Source organism: Exophiala viscosa, assembly GCF_022695815.1.
Source record: "Exophiala viscosa unplaced genomic scaffold EDD37scaffold_5, whole genome shotgun sequence".
Taxonomy (NCBI): Eukaryota; Fungi; Ascomycota; class Eurotiomycetes; order Chaetothyriales; family Herpotrichiellaceae; genus Exophiala; species Exophiala viscosa.
In genome coordinates this window covers 665,023-681,624 of record NW_026944357.1, presented here as the reverse complement: position 1 = coordinate 681,624, position 16,602 = coordinate 665,023, and the positions used below count along the sequence as shown (strand labels likewise).

The 16,602-nt window shown below is 51.3% G+C and overlaps 8 protein-coding genes across 8 annotated transcripts; 4 read left to right on the top strand and 4 right to left on the bottom strand.

Annotated features, from left to right (window-relative positions):
- Positions 1–640: 640 nt before the first annotated feature.
- Positions 641–4,038, bottom strand: EDD37DRAFT_564029 (fungal-specific transcription factor domain-containing protein; the record flags this gene model as incomplete). Its single annotated transcript, XM_062813986.1, has 2 exons — positions 641–3,756; positions 3,807–4,038. 2 exons carry the CDS (start codon positions 4,036–4,038, stop codon positions 641–643), a joined length of 3,348 nt encoding a protein of 1,115 aa, XP_062670099.1.
- Positions 4,039–5,254: 1,216 nt separating this feature from the next.
- EDD37DRAFT_403557 (uncharacterized protein) lies at positions 5,255–5,983 on the top strand. Its single transcript, XM_062812363.1, has one exon. The coding sequence runs from the start codon at positions 5,439–5,441 to the stop codon at positions 5,802–5,804; it is 366 nt and encodes a 121-aa protein (XP_062670098.1). The 5' UTR covers positions 5,255–5,438; the 3' UTR covers positions 5,805–5,983.
- A 747-nt stretch (positions 5,984–6,730) lies between these two features.
- Positions 6,731–7,368, top strand: EDD37DRAFT_650093 (Mss4-like protein; the record flags this gene model as incomplete). The annotated part of the gene is made up of 4 exons (XM_062818207.1): positions 6,731–6,807; positions 6,857–6,912; positions 6,986–7,185; positions 7,300–7,368. 4 exons carry the CDS (start codon positions 6,731–6,733, stop codon positions 7,366–7,368), a joined length of 402 nt encoding a protein of 133 aa, XP_062670097.1.
- Positions 7,369–7,623: 255 nt separating this feature from the next.
- Positions 7,624–9,063, bottom strand: EDD37DRAFT_630470 (chaperone for protein-folding within the ER, fungal-domain-containing protein). The gene is made up of 3 exons (XM_062816578.1): positions 8,752–9,063; positions 8,580–8,694; positions 7,624–8,527 (listed from the first exon to the last, which is right to left on the bottom strand). The coding sequence occupies exons 1-3, from the start codon at positions 8,878–8,880 to the stop codon at positions 8,004–8,006; spliced, it is 768 nt and encodes a 255-aa protein (XP_062670096.1). The 5' UTR covers positions 8,881–9,063; the 3' UTR covers positions 7,624–8,003.
- On the top strand, positions 9,044–10,291 carry EDD37DRAFT_630469 (5-formyltetrahydrofolate cyclo-ligase). The gene is made up of 3 exons (XM_062816577.1): positions 9,044–9,411; positions 9,458–9,952; positions 10,007–10,291. Exons 1-3 carry the CDS (start codon positions 9,279–9,281, stop codon positions 10,105–10,107), a joined length of 729 nt encoding a protein of 242 aa, XP_062670095.1. The 5' UTR covers positions 9,044–9,278; the 3' UTR covers positions 10,108–10,291.
- On the bottom strand, positions 10,235–10,621 carry EDD37DRAFT_563897 (small nuclear ribonucleoprotein E; the record flags this gene model as incomplete). Its single annotated transcript, XM_062813982.1, has 3 exons — positions 10,235–10,287; positions 10,341–10,431; positions 10,481–10,621. 3 exons carry the CDS (start codon positions 10,619–10,621, stop codon positions 10,235–10,237), a joined length of 285 nt encoding a protein of 94 aa, XP_062670094.1.
- A 424-nt stretch (positions 10,622–11,045) lies between these two features.
- On the top strand, positions 11,046–14,205 carry EDD37DRAFT_650089 (armadillo-type protein; the record flags this gene model as incomplete). The annotated part of the gene is made up of 5 exons (XM_062818206.1): positions 11,046–11,174; positions 11,224–11,316; positions 11,364–11,642; positions 11,733–11,823; positions 11,873–14,205. 5 exons carry the CDS (start codon positions 11,046–11,048, stop codon positions 14,203–14,205), a joined length of 2,925 nt encoding a protein of 974 aa, XP_062670093.1.
- Positions 14,206–14,749: 544 nt separating this feature from the next.
- EDD37DRAFT_630460 (uncharacterized protein) lies at positions 14,750–16,452 on the bottom strand. The gene has a single exon (XM_062816576.1). The coding sequence runs from the start codon at positions 16,365–16,367 to the stop codon at positions 15,027–15,029; it is 1,341 nt and encodes a 446-aa protein (XP_062670092.1). The 5' UTR covers positions 16,368–16,452; the 3' UTR covers positions 14,750–15,026.
- Positions 16,453–16,602: the final 150 nt, after the last annotated feature.

The window sequence follows — 16,602 nt, the reverse complement described above, 5'->3', positions numbered from 1 at the left end:
AAACAGGTGCTTGCCGGCAAGTCACAGGCATATTCGTCCAAGATAGTTCACTGACAAAAGAATGTCATGTATACCAAGAAGCAATATGTGTACCTTCGAGAAGTACTAGAGCGCAGTCCACAAAGTCCCTGCTCACTTATGTCGTTCCATTGTCCATTCCCTGTCCAAGTCCATGTCCATATCCTTGGCCCCTGGCTTGCCGATTACCCTTTCCTGTCACCGTACCATGTCGATCCTCCAATCATATGCTGAACGCCCAAAGTATCAAACAGCCTTATGTTATATGATTTGTCGGTAGAGCGACCGCAGAATGTCGCCGATAAGCGTTCCAACCCAAACAAGAACAACAAATAACAGAAGGGGTATCAGATGGCCGCCTGCTCGAACGCGCATAAAATGACCAATGCAATCAAGACATATCCAGGTAAGGACTGAACAAAGACATCGCAATGATACCAAGACATTGCTCAACACAGAAACACCCGTCGTTTCCTCGTCACAAACCCTCCAGGAAGCAACTCGTTGGTCCAGGAAGACAGAAGCAAACTCGAGACATAGCTTATCCCTTGGGGAAGAATGTGTGCGTTCCCGCATCAACCAGAGTGCATGCCGAGCCGAATGCAGGGGAAGTTCGGTCGGCCTAGACTTTGGCTGCGCTCGCCACAGTGAGATGATCCCGGCTGCTATCGCCGTACATATCGGGTTGGGAGTATCCATTCGTATAGCCATTGTGACCGCCAAGGGGCACCTCGGACCTCGACAGATCACTGGTATTGGGGCCGACGGCGTCATGCGACTCGACGCCTCGAAGTTTCAGGCAAGCATTTCCTAAAAGACCGGCAGCTTCATGCGTCAACTCCCATCTCGTGCTTTCGAAGGACTCCTTGAGAATCATCAGAAGACCCAAACACCGATTTTTGCCCTTGACATTCTCAAGATCGTCAGGCGCACGAACACCGCCCACCCGCTCAAGATAGTCGCGCATATCTTGTTCCTTTTGCCTATACGTAACGAAATCCTCTGCGGCTGGCGGCGGCTTGATTGGACCTTCAAGCGCAAACCCGTAACACCAAACAACCAGGGCTGATATGTACAAGACCCACGGACGGTTGAGAAGAAAATCGTCACGAGCGATGTACTGATTATGCTCGAATGCTTGAGGTAGAATCGGACTGGCATGACCATATAGACGACGGTTGATGCCGTCTATCGGATCATCAGGTGGAATCAAGACCTGAGCCATGAATTTCAGTGCGTAGAATGCAGCATCCCGTGCTGAAGCCTTTGTTGCCCATCGTTCAATCTTTTCGCGGATCACGCTGTAGTCCTTGGGGGTGATGGATCGCCCCAGAAGACGATTGGCACCAGCAAAGACCTGACAGTCAACCACATCAACATGCGCAGCTATGTGTGCCAGGTGGTGCAGGACAGTGCGTGACTCGAAAAGATTCTCGTCATCGACCGGCGGAAGCAAACCTTGGAATGGACCAGCGTTCGTTCGAATCGGTGAGGCAGGCGTTGGCGCTGCTTCAGCCAATGCCTCATCGAAGTCACGTTTCCAATTGTCGAACGCTCGGAGCAACGTGGCCTTCCACTTGTCCGGACCTCCGAAGGAATTGGCTGTGCGTGGTCCAAGGGAGGATATTTGTAGATCTCTCTGAGTCATATGCCATGAAACTGATAGAAGACCCGCCATTATGATAGTGCGACCAAATGAGTTTGTACGCACTCTCTGACCGTTCAATGTCTTTTTCAACCCATCGAGAAACATGATAGGCTTGACGCCATTCGTCTGCAACGATGTCTGGACTCGACCAGCCTCTGCAGCAGAGACAGCAGACCAAAGACCTTCATCGCACGGTAGAGGTAAACGCATCTCATGTGCAACCATTTTGGCGGCATGACCAAACATCGTGGCGTGTATGGAATCGATCACAAAGGCTCCAAAGGCAGCACGGCGAGTTGCCTCAGTGGTTATCCAACGATACCACGACTCTTCCGACTTTACCGTCTCTTTCCCGGAGAAAGGCACTGACATCCGACCGTTGTCTTGTTCTCCACGCAGACTTGGTGGTGAGTCAGACGCTGAACGGCCCAGAAGGGAACTACCTCGTCGCATCAACGTCAAGGTAGAGTCGTGGTGAATGTGAGCCCTTTCATGCAGGGCCCTGGTAGCATACATTTTCTCATAAACTTCAATCAGGAGCAAGGTCTGGAACACCCATAGTTTCGCTGGTGGTCTAAAATCAGCGTCACGCATAATTTCCCATCTAATATGCCAGGCAACGAAATTGGCAAATTCAGCTGCGGAATCTGTCAGTGATGTGCCATATGCTTTGTCCAACGTAGCAGCGCCGATCGCGATGACGGCAAGGAGCAACAAGTTGGAGGTTTGGTCGGCAGAAAAGGTAGGCTTATGCAGGATTGGAAGTTGCGCATGTTGATGATACCAGTAAGAGCCAATGTAAGTGTGCATCATCCTCAGACTCAAGATGTGTCCATCACTGTCGATATCGCCTTCGAACACCGAGGCTTTGCGCTTTTTAACAGCATCATGAGGCCGCTCGACAAATTGTGTCTGCATAATGTCAAGAAGCTCGTGGCGCTTAGACTCTGACATGATGTATTGACTTGTGGTGGTGGTCTCCAGGATGCTTGTGACACTCATGGAATGTTGCACAGGGTTGCCGGGATAGGTGCCACTAGACGAAGGGCTCTGGGAAGTGTATGGGCCCTGCATCTGAGGCTGCTCGTGTCCACTATAACCTGGCACGTAATTGGGAGGCGAGAAACCATTGGAGCCAGAGTTGGCATCATTGAACAGCCACTGTGTAAAGTCATCGACTGCGAAAGGTGTCTGAGTAAACTCCTCAGCTCCAAAAATGGGAAAGCCGTAGCCAGGGTTCATATCAATATGAGGCATACCACTGGTCATGCCTGGATAGGGATATGTTCCTGCCCGGGTCAAGCCATGTGAGACAGCCGCGGCGAATGCGGCGTCCGTTGTCTGCGATACCCCAACAGGTGGATAACCCGCAGAGGAGTATGCAACAACGGACGACATATCCGTTTGCTGCACAAAGCCATCTTGTCTCTCGAGAGTGGTGTCAGAATTCGACCTAACTGGCACGATGTTGGCCGCAGATGATGCTGAGTACTGGCGAATGGGAGATTGCGGGATTGCGTTTCCCGAAAACGACTCTCGGGACTGTAGCGCTGCATATTGGATTTGTCCCCTCTGCATATCTCCAGTGTTAAAGCTTTGGCGGCGTGAAACAGAAGACCACGAAGCAGGCTCTTGTTTTTGCGTTGGGCTTGGGGCAGTATCACCGGTGCTGCTAGTTCGATGCAATGTTGGCTCTGGTCTGGCTATGACGGCCTGAGGCGTTCGAGGCTGAAAATGGGGTTCGTTTGTCGCTGTCGACGGCGATATCGTACTGCTGGAGATACGAGAGTGCTGTTTGAAGTTGCCAGCATCACGATGGTACACAGATGCTGCGACAACGGACCTCTGCTCCTGCTGAGGCGTCTTTGCGGCAGGGGCAGGCATCGAATAGCTTGGGGCTTGAGCAAGTTGAGGCTGGGCAGGGGCTGGGGCACCAGTAGGATTAGATGTTGATTGAGCAAATGTATCTCTTTTGTGTAACTGAGACCCATGTGTTGTATGTCGTTCCCGATGCCGAATACAAAGATCTTGCCGCACAAAATACCGACTACACTCAGGATAGTCGCAGCGATAGATGGTCTTGGGTGTGTCTTACCACCGGTCAGTACCTGCTGTGAGGCTCAGTGGGAGAATGACTCACGATTCAGCTGGTGTCTGTATAGATGTTCGGCACGAGAGTAACTCTTACCGCACCCTTCATGTCTGCATTCAAATTTCTTGTCTGGGTTTGGTTTGATAACCCTCCTCTTCTTCTTCGCTGGCGCGGGAGAGCCACGCTCGCCGCCGTGTTTTCCAGTCAGACCATTATTCAAAGAGCCTTTCCTCACAACCATATCTTGTTCAGTATCGTAGGCAGTTTCGGTATCTGCCATTTGATAAGGAGTGACCTAGCCAAAAGCCGAGAGATCTTGACTCAGGGGCAGCCGATAGCCTGGTTCGGGGAACTGCATGGGGCACTGAGCATCGTCGAAGGGGAACTTAAGTACCGAGAGGAAAGCGTCCTGAGCAGGATGTGGGAACAGCCCTGCTTGAGACGAAGAGCGCGAGAATTGGGTTGCGTTTCCAGCTACGTAGTCTTCCACCTGGAAACGAGCCGGCTTGCGACGATTGGGTTGTATCGATTGGCACTGCCAGTCTTTTGAAGAGATCTGAGCGCTCAAGTATGACCGATGCCCGAAAAATGCCTATGCGCACGAGGGATGACTGGGAGGAAAGAACGGCACTATACGTCGACAAAATTGAGGAGTGGAAGGTTCGAAACGGGGTCCTCGATGCAGGGAATCCAGACCGAGCAGAATCTGTCAGTTCAGGTGACTTCAGCGAGCAAGGCTCTTGCGAGATAGGTAGAGGGCTGATTGCTTTTGCTGCTCCTCATGGCCTACTGTGGCGAGACCGTACGGTCTGACGGTGCTAATGAGGCGAGTCGAGGAGGGATTTGGCGAGATGAAGAGTACCAGGTGGATTCGTTTGCTTCTGGACGGAGAGCGGCGAAGTTGTACCTAGCAGGCCTGGGGTTTGCCTCTGACGGAGATAGCACAAAGGGTCATTCCAAGTCTAAATGCATCTGGTAATGAGTAGTCCTGAGCGTGCCGTGGGGCGGAACATGGTGCATCAGAACCAGTGACCATAAGGTGAAGAAATCGAAAATGATTCGATGTGAGAGCGCGGGATGGTGGGAGGTAAAGTACTCTACGATGTGAGGAAGAAGAGGGTTGAAAAAGGAAGAGGGGTGGTTCATCGGTCGGAGCGGAGTCGGCACTAGCTGCCTAGCGAACGGGCACGAGATAGGCTAATCGACGGGCTTACGAACAGGGAGGGTTGGGTAGCAGGGCCTCTGAATAGGCTAGGGTACTGACGGCGATGACCGATCGAACGAGCCTTGCTTCTTCTTTTCTCTTCTCATCACACCGCCAGAAAATGCAGAAATGCAAGGAATCGAGCTGATTTCGCAGCAGGACTCGAGAAGGAATATACAAACGAGTAGTGCAGTGCTCTAATGGCTCCGGAGGCGACCCTGCGGTAAAGGTAACTTCCTTCAAGAGTTCGCAAAAGCTTACTTACAGCTATAAACGGGTCTCGATTCATAGGCGTGGCGCCCGCCGAAACGATTTGACTTCCCGTCCACTTCCCGAGCCGATGCCTTCCTTCCTTTATGACAGCTTCCCGTGCAGCTGCCCTCCATCAGGCGTGCCTTGTACCTCGTGAATGATGGAATGCATTATGAAGCCGTGACTAGCCCTCGCTCCTGTGAGTCAATGCGTACTCGTACAGGATGTTGCTTCCCCACGCTTGCTCACTCTCTCTCGTACCCTGGCTATTATGGGCTCGTGATACTTCGAGAATGAGCCAACCATTGTGTCCATCCGAAGCATCCCCAGACTTCAGTCGTCCGACCTTCGCCTCAGTATCACATCATAGCGCATGTTTGACATCTATGTGCTACCCAACCCCATCGGCGTATCACTCAATATCGGCTGTTTCCGACATGACATCTATATCCCTCGTCACACACTCCGGGCAAAGCCACCAAAAGCCACGAGGCACCGCTTACCCACGGGTCAAATCAGCTCATCATCACAATGTCACTGCATCAAAGCATGCTTCTTCATCACATCATCCCCCTGGTGAGCCTGAATGATGATACCTTTTGCGCGAGCCAATGATTACTTATCGACTTCTCGCTTCCCTGTTTCTTGATAAATCGAGCCGTTGCCCTTCTCTTCCGTCCACTCTTCCCTTCTCCTCGGGCGCAAGCTCATGCACACGCCCCAGAGGAGCTTGCTTCACGTGCCATTGGGGAATCAGGATCCGAGATTCTGTTGGTACGATACCTGCCCTCAGCCATAACTGCTTCCCAATTGCATGACTTAGACCCTGATACGGAGGCATCTTCAGCTCCGAAATATGAGCCAGGTGCCACTGCTCAATGGCACCTTGGAGTCCCTGAGACTTGCAAAACGTGCAGCATGAAGACAATCTGAAAGGACCAGGCAGATGACCAGGGTGAAACAAGGGGCATCTGGCTATGAATCATTGAAGCAGACATGGAGGGAGAAGATGCTGGTTGGACCTGCCTTCCAGGGCCCTGTCCATTCCTCCTCTTTTCTCCACGCTCAGGTTGGGGAAGCTGCGAGACTAGTGCATCTGGCCTTTCGTGCACCCATTCAGAGTTCAGCCCTTTTACTCTCTCCTCATCTTGAAGCACATTGCTGCCTGACCTTGCTGCACAAGCCGGAAAAGAAACTATTCTGACCTCAACTGCATCCGGTGGCGTACTCTTTGTCTTTTGCATTACCTGAAGAGAATCGCGGCTCACGTGCAAGTGCCCTTGTCTCACGGACCAAATTTAGACCGCTTCCGGGGAAACTGACTAAGGGAACTTGAGGAGTGGTCTTGACCGCCAGCAGCAAGGCAAGTATAAGATCGTTGTTACGAGAGAAGACAGTGAGGTCAGGATTCAATTCATTGACCTGACTCAATCAGACAGTCGACCAGGCAGCTCCAATCGTGCTTTCAGTCACTGACTCCGTCAAAGGCAACATGCGAAGAGTCCCTGAAGACAATATGTCCAACACTCCAGTCAGTCCGACGAAACCCAAATCGCAAACCTATGATGGGCAATGCCACTGTGGGAAGATCAAGTATGCATCTTTCCCATTTCTAGTAGGCTGCCGTGTTGACGGCCACCAGGTTCACAGTGAAGCTTTCTCCTCCTATCGAGGATGGCCCGGTCACGAATTGCAACTGTAGGTCCTCCAGCTGCCTTCTTCCTCATCTCGAGGTTCGTTGTCTATGAGACGACTGACTTCCCTTTTCAAGGCTCTATCTGCCATACCAACGGCTATTTGATGGTCTATCCTCTTGATTCCAATATCGACTGGATCAGCGGCTTCGACGAAATGACAACGTATAGTTTCGGGAAGGAGCGGATTCATCACACCTTCTGTCCTACTTGCGGAACAAGCATTGGTGGGAAATCGAGTGATCCGAATTTCTTTGCCGATAATCGTGCTCTTAATGTAAGTGCAGATGATCTGAGCTTCGCCAGCTGTCCAAATACTTCTCCTTTATTTCCCGTTCCCAGCAACTGTACGTACAGACACGGAATTGCCAGATGCTGATCACCATTGCAGGTCCGCACTCTTAAAAAGGTCAATATCGACGACTTGAAATTAAGGAAAGTAGACAGTAGTGCCGCATAGCACTTTTCCCGTTTGTTCTCTCTCATTGGATCTAGGGCAAACATTATCCGCAATGATCTGATACTAACGGTCCTTGCCCATTTACAGAAAAGTCAATGGCCGCATCATTGCCACTCCTGACCCTGAAGAGTTCAAGAAGGAGGGATTCAGGATGAACGACGTTTAACATCACGATCATGCCACGAGAGCGAAGGAATGATGATGATGATGATGGATATATATTCGCAGTATGAAGAATACACGAAGACCAGTGATGTTTCACCTTTCCGGGCTCACAGTTTTCTGGAACAACTGCATCTGTCCTTGAGCACCAACTCCGGGCCATCTTCCAGCACAGAATGTGCATTGTCCTTTCTGAATTGCAATTTACAAACTCATTGCCCTCTGAGACCTCGCTCGAGCATTGCGCTGTACCCGTCCATGCGCCCAAGCCAAGAAGCAAACGCCATATACGCCAATGAAATGCCCTTGCTCCTGTTCCTGTTCCGTCCCGAAACCTTTCAGCCCAAAAGAATTTGTGCTAAAGTGTGATGCAGTTGTCAGGGTAAGCTGAACGCTGAATTTGAAACAAATATCTTTTCGTCGCTTGCTAGTTCATAGTCATCCCACGCAAGTGGTACTCCCCATTTGCCTTCTCACAACGACGTCGGCATCATGTACATGACGGTGCCCATCGCAGTCAGACCTACACCGGCCCACCACCAACGATCGGCATTGTAAGGCTCCTGTGGTGTAAAGTTGAGATTCTTCTTGCTCATCGGCTTGAGTATTTCCTCGGCATCGTCCCCATCACCTCCATCGGCTCTCTTGGCACGACTCTTGCTCGTCGCGCTAGCCGAGCTTGTCGGGTTCAGCGTTTGTGTGGGCAGCATCTCTGGGGGCGATGCGACAAGGTACATGGGCTGCATGGGCGAGCCGTCGAATTGATACAGGTTCAGTCTCTGGACGTTGTGGTAAGGGTCTGTCTCGACTTGATAGGATTTGAACAGCTCGGACTGCGTGTAGCGGATGTAGATTGCGTTGGAGTACTCGCAGGGCGAGGATGTGAGTTGTCGGCCGTCGACGCCGAAGGGCTCCAGGACTATGCTGCCGTTGCCTGGGAGGGAGTATGTGCCGTGCTGCCATTGCATGACGGCGGAGGGGCATTTCGGTGTTGTTGCTGTCAAGACCTTAGTCAATGTTCCTAACACGCCTCAAAGAGGGAGGCTTACGATTTGAAACGGCGCGATAGTAAGCCTCTTCGTAGAATCCATCGTCGGTGAACGAGTATGAGATTCCTGCGAGGTCGGGCTCGATAAGTTTATCGTTGACAGGGTCGTAGAAACCCTGTCGCATTGCGAATTAGTGAGCGTTCGAGAGACTTAGAGGCACTCTTCGACGTACCGGTCCAGTTATGACCTTTTTGGACTTGGTCGTCCATGTGCCCACGAGTGTGGAATCATACTCCGCGGCAACGAGAGTGGTCGCTAGACTTAGTGAAAGGGCGAAGATAGTCTGTATTGATGGGATCATCGTTGCATGTCTTTGGAGTGATGGGTGATGGAGGGAGTGAACAATATGAGAACTGCAGGTTGTGTTTGTTTCAAGTCTGGGTCGCTGATCTTGGAGGCTGCTCACCCTGAGTCTTCTGGAGTTGACGCGGCGGAGGCGTGCTGCGGCTGGTTTAAGCCTTAGGGGCAGCACAATTCTCCGACTGGGCAATTTCGCCGCTGACCCGGGACCCTGATTCGTCGTTTACAGGGTGCTGCAAGAAACGGCAAAAATAGAAAAGACCACAGAGGATCATCATAATACTGCAAGGCTGGCACTTGACGGACGCCTATTAGCATTACTTCATCCCTTTGGCATATGCTCGTGGGCATCACCATAACTACAAAAGCGTTGTTGATGATGAGAGCGCCCGAGCTTCGATGAAGGGCAGGTCGTACGCATGGAACGTCCGGTCATTGTCGACCATGTCACTTAGGGAGCAGAAAACGTCGCTGCGAAAGCGTGTTGAGGAAAGCCTCAAGAAGCTCGAGCCCGAAGAAGTCGAAAGGCAGTGTAGGACACCCCACAAGATGAAGTAGTTCGGAGCTGATGGTGCAAGCGGCCATCATCACGAAGCATGTCCTACAAATGCCGGCCTATCAGAATGCAAAATCAATAGCAATATTCTTGTCAATGCCCGGCAAAGAGGTATCTACGGGCAATATCGTGCTGCAGGCTTTTGAGGACGGAAAGTCTGTCTTCGTGCCATATCTACATGCAGGAAGAGAGCCCAAGTCGAAAGTCATGGACATGTTGCAACTTCGGAATAAGGATGATTTTCAGTCATTGAAGCCCGACGCCTGGGGTATCCCGTCACTCTCGAAGGACTCGGTCGATCAGAGGGAGAACGCGCTCGGTGGGATCGGCGTCTCGGATGAATCAACGCATGACCAGAAGGGAGTCTCAAATCTTGACCTCATGTTCATGCCGGCAGTAGCTTTCGATCGGTCTCATCGACGTCTTGGCCACGGCAAGGGATTCTATGACCGCTATCTTTCGACTTATAAGAACGCTGTTGACTCCAGCGAAGCCCGGCGGAAAATGCCATACCTGGGTGAGCTGTCAATCCCATCTTGACCGTTGACGGCAACGGCTAACTGCTGCCTAGTTGGACTTGCTCTTCATCAGCAGATGCTGTTACCAGGAGAGAACATCCCCGTAGACGACAACGACTGGTTGGTCGATGAGGTGGTAGTAGCTGAAACGTGAGCGTTGCGTGCCAAAATATCACCACAACACGACTTCTTTTATGCTTCCTCGAAGCTGCTCTCGTGCGTCGTGCTGGACCAAAGACTTTTTGACTGTTTATCCCGTAGTAGAGGAAAAAACATTTTGCTCAATCCAAAGACTGTATGAGCGAGACATTGTCTCCTTTGAGCAATATTTGTCCTAGACTCTGATCAGCATCATAGTCCGGTTGAGAACTTCGTCCCGAGCCTTACCTAGCTGTCTTCTCTTTTCAGCACCATCTCTTGTGGCCAGTTGTACCTCGACCGCATCATCAATCACAAGGTTCATGAATTCGTCAAATCCCTACGTGGCTGTTAGCTTGCACCTCCAGAGGTCGGGCGCAGACACCAACCCTGATCTTCCCCTCAATACGCGTGCGCAAGTTTTCATAAAGCCATATTGAGACCGTTGATCGCTTTTGTAGGAGACTGAATATGAAATGAATGGGCGCAAGAAGAGTTTTGCGTCCACCACCACCACCGCGGCCCGTCATCGTGTTCGGAAGTTTTGAATTGGTCTGTGGTTGAAATTACTGCGTTCTCAACGTCGCAAATGTGTGAGATCTAAGGTCGTCGTGTTGGTTGGCTTGATGTATGCTGCAACAAAGAAATTTCGCGGTTGTCGCAAGAGCAATCGACTTTTGGAAAGGAAATGCGGAGGAAAGGCTGGCTGGCTGCAAAGTGGGCAACTGCGCCAAACCATAAAAGAATCCTTCCAAACTGAGGTCATCTAAACCATTCACCCTTCAAGCGCAACAACACTCCTTTGTTTACTCCTGTCTCAAGCGCAGCGCACCTTCTTGCTTGGTCGATCTTTAGTCCTGTCGACCTCATTTTCCGGATGATAGGGCCTACAATATCGCCCTGATCAAGGCTTCAAGCCATTATCCGACCCCTCTCATCCCACTCGCAGCCACCATGGCGGCAAACACAGGTGGCGCCGATGGCTTCACGCCGGTACTTACGGCGCTATCGACGATGCAAAGTAATGTGGGCGGGGACGAGAAGACTGCTGCTCATGAATATCTTGAAAGCTTTCAGAAATCGGTCTGTTCAAACATATCTCTCTTCGAAGTCCATACTGATTCGGCGGCAGTCTGAAGCGTGGAACACGACACATTCAATGTTACAGAACTCTTCGCTGCCGGTAGAGGCCAAGCTGTTTGCTGCAATGACACTCAAGGGAAAGGTCAGAAGACACAAACATGCGCAGGAGCCTGAGACTGATCGTTCCAGATTCAATATGATCTTCATCAACTCCCCCAAGAGGCTCTCACGCCACTTCGAGATTCACTACTCTCCCTCCTACAGCTATATATCAGTGGTCCGCGGCCGATCCGAACACAAATATGTGTATGCCTGGCGATCTTGGCTATACAGATGACAACTTGGAAAGACGTTCTGAATACAGTGGGTTCGGCTGTTGGTAATAGTAGTGAGGGCGGAGATTGTCTACTCGACTTCCTGCGAATCCTACCAGAAGAGGTCACAGAAGGCCGCAGAATCAACCTTTCAGTATGTTCGACCACGCCACATCTGATGCTCGGCTTTGCAGCAACACCTTCCTGGCCACCGATCACAGTCTAATACAGCATTTCATTATAGGAAGAGGAACTTGCCGACAGGACAAAGGAACTCCTTGAGGATAACTCCGCACAGGTCCTAAGTCTTTTAGTCTCCTATACGCAATCATCATGTAAGTGACACCAACCCTCGTTCTGGTGTGGCTACTCACGGTGTTGCAGCACAAGCAACGCACAACCCTCGCCTGTACTCCTGCATTGCGTCCTGGCTACGCGAGATACCGACCATTGACGTTGTGAACTCTCCCCTGCTGAACGAGATCATAGACGCCATCAACGATAGCGACTCCTTCGAAGCCGCGGTGGATTGTCTATGCACTATGTTCCGAGATACCCGAGATGTCGATGAATCACTCAGCGTTATCAAGATTCTTTATCCACGAATAATCCGTCTGCGGCCGATGATTCAGCAAAGCGCTGCTACAGAAGACAATGACTTGATGAAAGGCATCACGAGACTATTCGCAGAGGCCGGAGAAGCGTGGGTTGTGCTCATCGCCCGTCTACCAGGAGAGTTTCGAGATCTCGTCGAGTGTGTTCTGGAATGTTGTATGCTTGATAAAGACCGTGAAGCGATTTCAATCACGTTTGTGTTCTGGTACGAACTCAAACAGTGTATTACCCTGGAAAAGTACATGCCTGCGAGAGCCGCTCTCGCAGACCTATATTCGAGACTGGTCGACGTTATGATCAAACATCTCGAGTTCCCGACGCCAGAAGATGGCAATGAAAACGATCTTTTCGATGGGGACCGGGAACAAGAGGAGAAATTTCGCGGCTTCAGACACAACATGGGTGACGTCCTGAAAGATTGTTGTGAGGTCATTGGCGTGACACAATGTCTCTCCAAAGCCTTTACGTTGATTCAGAGCTGGGGCCAGCAGTATGCTTCACAAGCAACAGACACAAACGTCCCACATTGGCAAGAACTGGAAGCACCTTTATTCAGTTTGAGAGCAATGGGCCGCATGGTGAATGCGGAAGAAAGCTCAGTGCTTCCTCAATTCATCCCTCTTATCACAACGATACCAAACCATGAGAAGCTCAAATTCCAGGCAATCATGGCTCTGGCACGCTACACTGAATGGACTGCACAGCATCCGGAGACGCTTGAGGCACAACTCAACTATGTCATATCTGGATTCAGTCATGAATCTCTGGAGGTCGTTCAGGCATCGGCGTTGGCCTTCAAATTCTTAGGCACCGATTGCCAGAAACTGTTGGGTGACCACATACCACAACTGCACCACTTCTACGAGAGTGTCATCGACAAACTAAAACCCTCAAGCCAGGAAGAGGTCACCGAAGGGGTTGCAGCAGTTGTTGCAGTTCAGCCGGTCGGGAAGATCTACGAGACACTCAAAATGTTCTGCGATCCTGTCATGAACCGAGTGATCCAGTTGGCTTCACAAGCCAAGGACGAAGATTCTGAGAAGACTGTTGCTGACTATTTAGGGCTGATGACCATCTTCTTCGAATGGGTACAACCATATGTCTCCCCGAACGAGCCAAATCCGGCGGTGAAATATTGCCAGGAAATACTCCCAGCTCTTTCCGGCATTGCTAAGCACTTCACTCGATCCATACCGATCCTAGAACGTGTTTGCAAATGTTGGCGGGTGATGGTCATATCCTACCGGACTGCGACCGCTCCGTTGTTGGGCACACTAGCATCAAGCATTGCCGAAGGGTTCGAAGCGTCACGGCAAGGCTGCTTTCTTTGGGCAACCGATGCAGTCATTCGGGAATTTTCCTATGGCGCCGAATTTGTGGATGAGTCAACTAGCGACAACATCTTCCGGTTCTTTGCTCAACAAGCAACAGTTTTCTTCAAGATCCTGAACGAGCTGCAGCCAGTTGAGCTTCCGGATGTCATTGAAGATTTCTTCCGTCTGGCCTCGGATGCAATTCGGTTCTATCCAAACAAAACAATTACTTCCAACCTCTCCCTCCCTATGGTGCAGGCCTGCTTGACGGCGCTTACTCTGCAGTCCTTGGAGCCGATTCAAGCTTCACTACATTTCCTGCGAGACTTCTTAGACTTTGGTTTTGACAAGCCACCTATCTCGCTTCTTAACGGTCCCAATGGTGAACCTACTGCTTCGAATCCCGCGCAGATTCAAGCTGCAGTCAAACAGGTCCTGAACAGTACCGGACAACAACTTGTTCATCGAGTTCTGACAGGCATGATGTTCAGTTTCCCCGAGGACTGTTTCCCTGATGCGTCTGGAGTGCTACTGTCATTGTTCAATCTGGCACCAGAGCCTGCAGCTCAATGGGTCCAGGGCACATTGCAACTACTGCCGGCGGGAACGTTGAAACCTGCCGAAGCTAATCGACTTATGAAAGGCATCAGCGACAAGCTGCAGCAGAACGAGCCACGAAAAGTTCGTGTGCTGTTGCAAGACTTTACAAATTCATATCGGAGGAGGAACGTGGCGCCTAGAGAAGGACTTGGCAGGCTGGAAGCGACGAGATTCAGATTTAGTGGTTGATCATTGAGCGGGAAAAGCACGATACCAGACTTACGGACAGTTAGATTGAACTCAACATGTGTTCAAACTCAGCATGCTCAGGCCCTTTTCCGCGATCGTTGACGGCACATTTGATGGGCTATATAGCTAGCTACATTTTCACGACACATTATCATAAAGTCGATCTGCTTCGCAGTGCCTCCGAAGAGCATGAGTTGGGGTAGATCTCAATGAGATCTTGCGACAACTTCCACCAAGTATGCAATTAGACTCTAGACGACAAGAACACTGCTCCGGAGCGAGGTGATCGGATCTGAACGTTGACACGAGGATGTTTCTGCGCATTTGCTGGCCGGAAGTGCAAAGTGTGGGAGCCTAGTGCAAAGCGTCACAGCAAGACCTCAGGAACGTCCTCCGCACTTTCGCAAGAGAGAAGAGACTGGCCTTGTCAATTGGAGAGTATGGAGGCTGGTTGTATTATTTTGTGGTGAGCGGCTGCGCATCTCCACAGCAGATGATGGCACGAGATTAGGTGAGTGGTTATTAACGGACGAGATGCGGAATTCATTTCTCATCTGGAAGAGTTGTGATCATAAAAGTCTGGTATCATGTTCGCCTACATCATACTCATTGTGCAAAACAGTTCAAATTCCACTGTACGCCCTTTTACAGTTCCCACTGTGGTTCCCAAGAGTACACTCCAGAACACCCAATCAAATCCAATCCAAAATCCAGTTGCTTTCCCCATCGCTCAAACAAACCAGTGCAAGTTGCTTTTCATTAGATTGGATGATATCTTGGCCCCGTTGTGCCAGGCAAACATGACGTCCGTGTCGTAGATGCTACTCTTTCTTCCGACATATCCCGAGCACGACACTGATATCGTCCAATTTGCCACCTTCTGCGGCGATACCTTCGTCAAACGCGCGCTCCATGTAGGGTGACTCGGCGTTGGGGTCTTCGGCGACCTCGCGTGCGGCGTTCATGAGTGTGCGTGCAACGTAGACGATTCCATCTTTGGCCTCGTCTTGACCTGAGGTCCACTTCTCGACGCACTGGGAAATAGTGTCGCCGATCTCGTGCTCCCATAGATTGTCGGTGACGCCGTCGCTGAGGACCGCCACGACGTCGCCTGGCTCGATGTCGACAGTGTCAGTGACGGCGTTGTCGAGCGGCGTATCGGGAGAGTTCGTGCCGAGCTGGCGAGGGCAGTCGAACCAATGCCACTGTTCTTTGGAGCGGTACAGGACGGATTTGTCTGAAGGCCGGATGATGAGTACCTTGCAGTCGCCTAGCGTTGTGGCGAGGATGACGGGCTGTGGCGATGAACCGGAGGATTTGTAGTGAAGCAGGGCAGACGAGGCGGTCGTGGTGCCTAGGATGTCGTTCTCACCAGGCGGTTCGACTTTGGGCTCGCCATCCTTATTCTCTGGGGGCGGCTTCGCGGGTTCCCTGTCGTCTTTCGCTATGTCCTCGTCCTTTAGAGTACCCTTGAGAGCCGCTTTGGTTTGAGCATACGCCTCTTCTAGACTCTGGATGGGGTCCAGGTCTGAAATGTCTACGTCTTCTTTCTGGAAGGACTTTTCCACCTCGATGGCCCAGAAATGTGCTATAAGTCTGGACCAAAGGGCTGCGTGGCCTCTTTCTTTCTGTGCCCAGGCGCCGACGCCGTCATCGACCGCGATGAAGTTAGCATCGCCAATTATGATTGCATCGTCGCCGTTTGTGACGCCTCGGAGTGGTTGGCCGTTGACGTACGGGCGTCGGCCGCGGGGGGGGTTGTGTTGTGTAAGAGGTTCAGAGAAGGAGCCTGAAGGGGGAGATACGAATGGTGGTGGGAACGGACGGGAGGGTCGCTTTGCGAAGATGGAATAGCCTGTCTCGAAGTAGAACGGGGAAGGGGCCGGATGGTTCGAAGTGTTGTCGTCTTTTGTTGGATTCGTCGTGCGGCCTTCGGAGATGAGGTACCGGGTTCGTTGGTAGGCTGTCGTGGCACTGAACGCGCGTAGGTTGAGGTATTGTTCCACCGGGAATGAGCATGAACGTGTAGGAGGTTGTCGATTGTGTCTAGATAGTACTGATGTCTGTGGTGGTAATCGTAGACATCCTCGGAGAGGGCGGAGGACGCTCGGTCTAGAATGTGCTACAGAATGCTGGGATGATCGGATTGCTGGAGCGAGCATGGAATGGCTGTGGCCCGGTGCGCTCTCATAATGAGATGCGCCGTTGCCTTTCTGGCCTCAAGGTGAAAGGGATGGTTGCTGTGGTGGGGAGAAGAAGTGTCGGGTTACTTGTCATGTGTTGGATGATGATCAAACGCGGAAGACAAATGTACGAGCAAAGACTTATCCATCTCGTATCATGGCTCCCGGTGAAGGACCCGCCATCCACCTCTAATCGGCGCGGAGGCCGAAGGGG